The 8,557-nt window shown below is 30.2% G+C and overlaps 2 protein-coding genes across 3 annotated transcripts; one reads left to right on the top strand and one right to left on the bottom strand.

Annotated features, from left to right (window-relative positions):
* Window positions 1-381: 381 nt before the first annotated feature.
* On the top strand, window positions 382-3,741 carry LOC115712169 (nicotinamide adenine dinucleotide transporter 1, chloroplastic). Of its 2 annotated transcripts, none has more exons than XM_061113145.1 (9): window positions 382-932; window positions 1,080-1,163; window positions 1,598-1,704; window positions 1,907-1,955; window positions 2,085-2,194; window positions 2,596-2,690; window positions 2,814-2,902; window positions 2,979-3,073; window positions 3,162-3,741. In XM_061113145.1, exons 1-9 carry the CDS (start codon window positions 854-856, stop codon window positions 3,507-3,509), a joined length of 1,056 nt encoding a protein of 351 aa, XP_060969128.1. In that variant the 5' UTR covers window positions 382-853; the 3' UTR covers window positions 3,510-3,741. The 2 variants fall into 2 exon arrangements, with proteins under 2 accessions (XP_060969128.1, XP_030496280.1); XM_030640420.2 differs by having other exon boundaries at window positions 384-932; window positions 2,076-2,194.
* A 2,306-nt stretch (window positions 3,742-6,047) lies between these two features.
* LOC115712172 (uncharacterized) lies at window positions 6,048-7,143 on the bottom strand. Its single transcript, XM_030640422.2, has one exon. It carries the CDS (start codon window positions 6,963-6,965, stop codon window positions 6,249-6,251), a length of 717 nt encoding a protein of 238 aa, XP_030496282.2. The 5' UTR covers window positions 6,966-7,143; the 3' UTR covers window positions 6,048-6,248.
* Window positions 7,144-8,557: the final 1,414 nt, after the last annotated feature.

Here is an 8,557-nt window from a genome sequence, read left to right as displayed (position 1 = left end):
CTATGTTAGTGATAATTTATAATTTATATTAAAAAATAATTAAGAATATCATGATACCTATTCAATGATTTACCATTTAAAATTCGAAATAATTTATAATAAAGAATATTTATATTCAACCGACTATTTAAATCTTATTTTTATGATATTAAATTTTTTGAATTTCTCACAAATTTATTATTTACCAAAAATAACAATTACATTATACATTGTCATAAAATTCCCAAAACATTATAAATTGATTACATTATACAAAATTGACCATATCAAATGGACAAAATTGTCTAAACATGATTGGATTGGTTTGAAAATGTGAAAAGGACTAAGTGTAAGATGATAGATTTTTACATGTATAATAAATTAAAGTTTAAAAAACAAATTAGAAAGAAAACAAAAGATAACTAAAAAAGAAAGAAAAAAAAATGTGTGGGTACTAAATTGAGTGGTGAGAGAGATGAGATGAAACAGTGGAACCCAAACACTTTTCTATATTTGGAATTTTGAGATTAGAAACCTACAAATTCATTCACAAAAACCAAACCCAGTTTCGTTTTCGATTCATAGACTCTCAAACTCAAACTCAACATAAGAAAAGTACCAAACACGTCTTGATCTTCTGACCCAATTCATCCTAAAGCCAAACTCACCGCCTAAAACCCCTTTCTACGAAGAAACCCAAGTCCCCCAAAACCAAAAGACACTCTCTTTCTCGCTTTTACCTTTTCAAAATCCAGTCTTTGAGGTCAATGTAACAGACCCAGATGCAATTTCATGCGTATGTATATATACACGACGATTCACCATGATATCTCACTTGGGTTTTGTTAAAACATTGTGAATAATAGCTTCTGAGATGGGTGGACATGGCGGATCATCAGATGGGCAAACCTTTAGAGATTTCATAGTTCATGCTGGCTCTGGAGCCTCCGCTGGTTAGTGTTCCCCCCTTCTGTTTAAATTATAATCTCGTTGAATTTTGCATCGGTTGTATACAGATTTTTTGTTTTTGTAAAGGTTCTGTTTTTAATTTTTGAAATGGTGTTTGAGATTTTGATCTTTTGAGGATTTTTTCTTTTTAGGTGCTATTGCTGCTACATTTGTGTGCCCTTTGGATGTGATTAAGACAAGGTTGCAGGTTCATGGGGTTCCCTCTGGCCATAAAGGTAAACTAGTTTTTATGTCCTTTACAACAAATTAAGCTATAGTTAGAGTAGAGTATGCATAATGACAATTACTAATTTTGAATATAATCTGTTCATACAATGGATTGCTTTGTGTATGACTGTATTCAGTACTGTGTTAATGATACAATACATGGCTCTTTTCGAATCATCGAAAACCGATATTGTATGGTTCAAATTAGTTTTGCTACATACAACTTTCCAAGAGGAATGGACCTATTAGAATTATGTTTATGATTGTGTTAAGGATTACTATATTTGAATACCATCTTATAAGCTTAGATTTTAGTTATTGAACTTGGACATATGTGGTAGATACTAGCATAATTTGAAGTCAAGTTAGCAGTGTTAGTTGCTTATTGTTAAATTCATAGTGAGTTACCAATGTTTCTTCTTCTGTTTTGGTTTTTGCACAGGTAGTATTATTGTCTCCAGTTTAGAGAACATAATAAAAACTGAAGGTTTGCGGGGGTTGTATCGCGGCCTTTCACCAACAATACTAGCCTTACTTCCGAATTGGGCGGTGAGTTTTGTTTTTCCTCCTTGATTTTATAGTAAAACCATTTTTATCATGTTGCGTGGAAAATATTGAAAATTCACATTCAATAGAATGTTTTTCTGAAACTTTTTCTTTCTGATATCATTTGTTTTTATTGTTTCATCCTTTCGTATTAGCGCATTGTATATTCCCATTGACAAATTTTTTTCTTTTAATTCATATGCAGGTTTATTTCACTGTATATGAGCGACTAAAGCACCTTCTTCATTCACATGGTTGGTTTCTTAATGGTGTTATTTACTCGTTTGATCTTTTGTCTCGGTTTTGAGCCGTTTATAACTGCCTTTGTTGGGTCTGTTGGCTTTATTTCTTTTAACAAACTATTGTGTTTGTAGCTGTAGCAGACGACAGCCATCACCTCACAATAGGCGCAAACATGGTAGCAGCTGCTGGTGCAGGGGCCGCCACAGCTATTTCAACAAATCCATTGTGGGTTGTAAAGACTAGGCTTCAAGTAAGTTTCGCAGTCTTACATTTTTAACCTGATTCATCGGCATACAATATACAGAGAATGCCAAAATTTTTCCTTTCACGATTGATCGTATTATGTTTGGTATGCCATTACCAGATTATAGGCCTGTTCATTCCAAGTATTTTCATATACAAAATAGTAAATGATGTTAGGCAAAGCATAATCTTTATGTGTGGTGTATGAAAAAAGAGACAGGGATTACTAATTGATTTGCATACATACCTCGTCCAAAAGTTGCCCTTTTCGGTATTATTACTGTTAGCTCAATTTATTGCTATAACAACAGTGTCTACGGATTCTTGGTTTCGTGCTTAACTAATCGATTCACATATAAAATTCTATGTCACTCTGTACATTTATTTTTCTTTTTCACTTTCATATAGACACAGGGAATGAGGCCTGATGTAATTCCATACAAAAGCATATTTTCCGCTTTAACCAGGATTGCACACGAGGAGGGCTTTCGGGGATTATATAGGTTAGTTCTTGTATTTCTTTGATGGGAACTTTTATATGAGCTAATGATTGTAACAGTTATGTTCCTTTTCAATTTTTCTCTTCTAAGAAATCATGACACTATATCTTATTGGTTTGAAAACAGTGGAGTCCTGCCCTCATTGGTGGGAGTAAGCCATGTCGCGATTCAGTTTCCAGCATACGAGCAGATCAAGTATTACATAGCTAAAAAAAGTAATTATGTTTATGATTCTACTAAATTAACGTTTGTTTTCTAAAGCTTGCTGATTTTAAATATGAAAATTCTCAGATAATACAACTGTTGATAAGCTAAACAGTGGCAGCTTTGCAATTGCCTCATCAATATCGAAAGTAGTTGCATCGGTATTGACATACCCTCACGAGGTATGTTCGGTCATAACCCCTCTCTTCGAACTGAGAATTTTCTTTACAAACAATGTTCTTATGTTTTGTTTTTCTACGGTGCCCAAAGGTTGTGCGCTCGAGGTTGCAAGAACAAGGGCATTCCCGAAATACTGAGGTGCGATATGCAGGGGTTATAGATTGTGTTAAGAAGGTGTTTAGAAAAGAAGGTATTCCCGGCTTCTACCGAGGCTGCGCTACCAATCTATTGAGAACAACCCCATCCGCCATCATAACCTTTACAAGTTACGAGATGATACATAGATTCTTGCAAGGGCTTGTTCCTCCCGACGAAAATAATTCACAAGATTACCCGAAAAAAACATCGGATGGGAATGGAGAGATGGTGAAAGAAAATAACAAATCAGTTTTAGGCCAATCTCAATCCCAATTAAATACAAGAACAACACCAATTTAATGAGAGGTGCTAACAAAGCATGACACTAATTGATGTTCTTATCATATTTAGTGAATTTCTAGTACTAAGAATTGAGTCAGATTTATTTGAAAGGTGAATAAGTAATTTGTAATTGCATTTTTTTTTTGTGAGGAAACTTTTTGTGTTGGATTGATTGAATATAGTTTGAACAATTCTTTGTTAAGTAATGTGCAAGCAAGCAAATAATATAAATGTATTTTTATTTTTCAAAGGGAATGAAATGACACATGAAATTGATTTATGATTAAGTTGGAGTTGGACCATTCTCATCTTCTTCATCTTTCTTTGAGTAATGTCACTTTCCATCTCTTGGGCCTAAAAATAATATTCTTATCATCTTTTAGACCTTATCCATCTAGTGTCTATACAATAAATAAAAGAAAATATATATAATTGAGATATATTTATCTAAGATTTGAAAGAATTGCAGTTATATTATTTCAAAAATATAATAATGAACCTTTATAATATGCACTGATTCATTCTTATCTGTTTGAGCAATTAAAATAGTCTAATTTTTTTTATAGTTGTGTACGCTAGAATTGTTTAAAACATTTTAGAAAATTTTGAGAAATTTGAAATAATTTACAATATAGATTGTAATGTTCAAACAATCTATTTCACGTGCATATAAAATAAAAGAGTCACACTTGCAATAAATAGTTTGAACCTTGTTTTCAGTGCGTTCAATTTTTCATATGTTTGCAAAATGTTTTAAATAACTATAATATACACGATCATGAAAAAAATCAGACAAAAAAGTCTCTTGCATACAAAAACTGATAAGGGTGCATCTGCACTAGTTTAAGAGGAATGCATTCTGAATTTTCCTACAATTTTTATATTTTAAATAAGTACATTATTATTTATAGAACAAATTGATTCTTTTCAAAAAGAAATTTGAATTGTAATTTCTCCAAGGCCAAAAAAAATAAAAACACTCCAAACTATAGAGATAATAAAATTTTTCACTCATCTAGCACTATTCACATTCTTTTTTATATTTTATTAAGATTTCATTAGAACTTTAGTTAGAGAGAAATGTTAAAAGACACCAGTAATACTTAACACTCTCCTATGTGTTAATATCGCTAATTGGTCAAATTAAGTATCAGATCCTATATAGTCTAATATAATAACCTTTAGGGAGTATTACTATCCAATCGAAACGAGATATATCTAGAAGTGCTAAACACTACTAGTGCCCCAATATTAATGCCGTTAGTTAGATGTGTTATTAGAATTTTCATTCTTACTTTTATAGCTCATTTTTGTTGACTATGTTTAGTGAGTGATATCTTCATGTAATGGACTAAGAAAAATCCAATTTATATTAGTGTGTAACATCTTATGTTTTAAACACTAGGATATTCAAAAGTAAGTTTCTTTTCTTTTTCTTTTGTATCCTTGCTAAAATTTAAATATTGGAAGGGAATTCTTATGCTTTTGGGGCATAAAAATGAAAGCTTTATTTGCATGTTATATGGTCTTCCATGAGCTGTCTGGTCCAAATTCCACTTTTACTTTTTTGAGTAAAAAGAATTGCTTTGTTCCTACTCCTACTCCTACTCCTATATGATCTATATACTACTACTTTCTTATTTTTCTAAGACTCTTTTATTAATTTCTTAATCACAAAATTGAACTTTAATTTGATTCAATATTATAATACAAATATGTGACATTTTTAATTTGAACTCACATATATCAAATTCACTTATACACGTTTTCACTATACTTAGCTTGCAACTCAAAAAGTGTAAGCTAACTTTTTCTTTGTTTTGTATTTTGGGCATATGATCATCTCAATCATAGTTTTTTAATTATTTACTTTTAACTTTGATTTGATAAAAAAAGTACATAAATATATATATTTTCTTAACTTTGGATGATATTAGTTATAATGTGTGTTTAGAAATAATTGTATAATTACTTATTATATTTTAAAATATATTATAATTATAAAAAAATTAATAAATTTTAGTAGTTAATGTTTAAAATAAAAAAAATTAGTAATTACATAGTATAATAACTCTTCTTTTCTTTTAAATTATACAATTATAGTATAATTACTTTCAATAACACATAAATTTAATTACATTGTAATTATTTTTTAACATCATATAGAATATTATATTATATTATAGTATAATTACTTTCAATAACACATAAATTTAATTACATTTGCTGGATGTGACCGACATAAAAAATTATTGGATCAAATAACAACAAATATTATATTATATTGTTAATCATTGCCAAAAAGAGAAATATTAATAAAGAATTTATTTTGTAATTTATTATAAAAATTCAATATTTTATAATCCCTATTCCCTATGGCAATCGTTTTTTATTTTAAATTATTTTCTTACCATTTAACAGCAGATTAAACAAGAAAGGAAAAAAAATATATATTTGAATTATATCAACACTAATGAATTAATACTTAGAGAATTTAATGGATTTTTAGAAATAAAAACTTACCATAAAAAAAAAATATCACACGTCAAAACCAAATTAAGCTAATTTTTTTTTTCCTATATAACGATTTTTTCCTTCTCTTTTTTGGGTGTCAAATCGATATGATTTTTCATTCCTTAGCTAAAATCTAGAGTAAAATTCTAGGAATTAATCCTTAAAATAGGATAAAAATGTAAAAAAAAAGAAAAAGAAATTAATTTAACAATTTTCTAATATTAATTAATTAACTTAATTAATTTACTCAGGGATAGAAACCAGCATAGGGCGCCACGTCCTCCTCAATAACGACCTATAACGGAAACCCGACCACCCCGCGGGTCTAGGAGAACCCGACCCGGATTGTAACCGGGTCGACCCGACAACCATAACCGACACTCTGTTCTCCTTATAAATACCTTTAACTTCTTCTTCTTCCAATTCAACCGGAGAAGAAGACCCGAAAAGCTCCTTAAGACTGTTCCTCTTCACCGGAGTAGCTTTCTCCGGCGCCGGAGCCGCCGCAGCAGCAGCCCTGAGGAATCGAAACCGGTCGATGACGGAGGAGGTGGAATTGGAATTGGAATTGGAGTCTCGTTGTCGAGGAGGAGAAGTACGGTAATTGACGGTGCTTTTTGATCGGCCGAGAAGCATACGGAGGGTAGTTTTCCGGCGACGGAGGTGGATGACCGGAGAAGTTCTAGGGCTGCGTGTGGGGCTCTGTGTGACGCCGCACTGAGTTGCGAGGAGCTTGAATCTTTGAAGAGCAGCCATGGTTTTGAGGTGAGTGGTGTGGTTAGGGTTTTGTTTTATAGTTGTGAAATTGAGGTTGAATTTGAATTTGAATGGTGAATTTGATGATGATAATGATTGAGTTTGAGGATGAGGAGAGAGAGTACTTATGGGTTTTTTTGTTGTTGATTGTTTCTTTTCAAAAATGGATCTGTTGTTGTTGTTGTTTTTAGAACTCGAATGCATTTTCTTTATTTCATGAAAATGTGTTTCAAAGATAGATTAGGGCTTAGGAGGAGAAAAGAGAAAGTGAAAGAGAAAGAGAGAGAAAATAAAAGTGGGTTTATTTTTCATTTTCCGAGAAAAATTCTAAGGGTGGTGATCTAAAATCTATGGGAGGTTGTGAAAAAGAGGTTAATTACTTTGTCTAGTAATAGTCTTGACTAGACTAGTCTAATAGTTTCTGTTTGACTCTCTCTATTTGCTATGAGTGTCCAACACTTTTTATAAGTGACGATTTATAATTGGTTAGTTATATTACTTAAAAGTTATAATAGAATAGTATTGTTCTACCAAAATGATAGAAAACTCATTCTATTAGAAAGACATTTCAATAATTTAAATACAACTAAATAAAGTAATAAAATAAATTTGTCTAATTTCCCTTCTAGTCTATTTCATTACTTTCAACTAAATACCACATTAATATGATAATTTTTATAGAGTATTGATAACGAATCACAAATCGGTACTCTAAATAACAATACTCTTTTCATTTAGGTAATGAAATTGAGTAACCAAATAGTTTGTCTTTTTATTTCAAATAGTTTAGGGTGCCACTTCTTAGGACTGGCCGTGAGCATAGCCGAACTTTGTGTCTAGGGCTCACCTAGCTGAGGGGTCCAAAAAAAATTTATCTCTTTTTAAAATTATATATTTTTTTTTTATCAATTTTGAAAAATACCATATTAATTTTTTAAATGAGAACCCAAAAATATTTTTTTTCCTATGACCCACTAAATTTCAGGACCGACACTGACACTTTTAAAAGAAATTTAATGTGTCATGTGTTATATAATTATTAATATAATTAAATATTGAGTTTTATATAATTTAATACAATAATTTTTATAATGTATGCTAATCAATTATAAATCACCACCTTTAAACAAATAACAATACTCAATAATAAAAGTGAATAGTCAATGCTACTTTGATTTTTCCGGAAGAAGGTTTAGTAAATGACAAACTTTAATTAATTTCTAACTGAAAAGTGTTTGGTTGGTTAGTTTAATTTTATTTTTTGGGCCAAAGTTTAATATTTTTTGTTCAATAAACACAATGAACAATATTACTTTAGGTATATTTGGTAAATTTTTATTGGAAATGTTGGTACGGTGGTCATTTGATGATGAAATAACAAAGATTTATTTTCTTTCCAAAGTTACTATTCTAGGTAAGACTACTATTTACATTTTTATTTTCTTTTTCTTTCTCAACTTCTACTTTTAAATTATTTAACTATTCATGTTATTATTATTATTTGAATTTACAATATTTTTTATTAGATATTAAAAGAAAAATCTATACTATTACAATTTACTAATAATATAAAAATATTGGATTCGAATCTATGCCTTCTCTTTTTTCCCATCCTTCCCTAACCACTAAGATTCACTATTTATTATTACTCTTTCTCTTCAAATAAGTGGACAATTCAAAAGAAATTGTATACACAATCTCAATTCATTAATTACACTTGTCACTTACTAGTGCTTAAATGAAGCATGCTTGTTATTCATCATTAAACCTCCAAAATTAAATTTCATCCCATGAAA

Source organism: Cannabis sativa, chromosome 4 (assembly GCF_029168945.1).
Source record: "Cannabis sativa cultivar Pink pepper isolate KNU-18-1 chromosome 4, ASM2916894v1, whole genome shotgun sequence".
Lineage (NCBI taxonomy): Eukaryota > Viridiplantae > Streptophyta > Magnoliopsida > Rosales > Cannabaceae > Cannabis > Cannabis sativa.
The sequence above is the reverse complement of the archived record's forward strand: the minus strand, read 5'-3'. Positions and strand labels throughout refer to the sequence as shown.

Excerpts from the sequence above, each read along its gene's own strand:
- LOC115712169 (XM_030640420.2), top strand. The coding sequence starts at position 854 with ATGGGTGGACATGGCGGATCATCAGATGGGCAAACCTTTAGAGATTTC. Across the intron at positions 1,164-1,597 it reads GGTTCCCTCTGGCCATAAAG|GTAGTATTATTGTCTCCAGT; the intron begins GTAAACTAGTTT and ends GTTTTTGCACAG. Across the intron at positions 2,691-2,813 it reads GGCTTTCGGGGATTATATAG|TGGAGTCCTGCCCTCATTGG; the intron begins GTTAGTTCTTGT and ends GTTTGAAAACAG.
- LOC115712172 (XM_030640422.2), bottom strand. The coding sequence starts at position 6,965 with ATGCATTCGAGTTCTAAAAACAACAACAACAACAGATCCATTTTTGAA.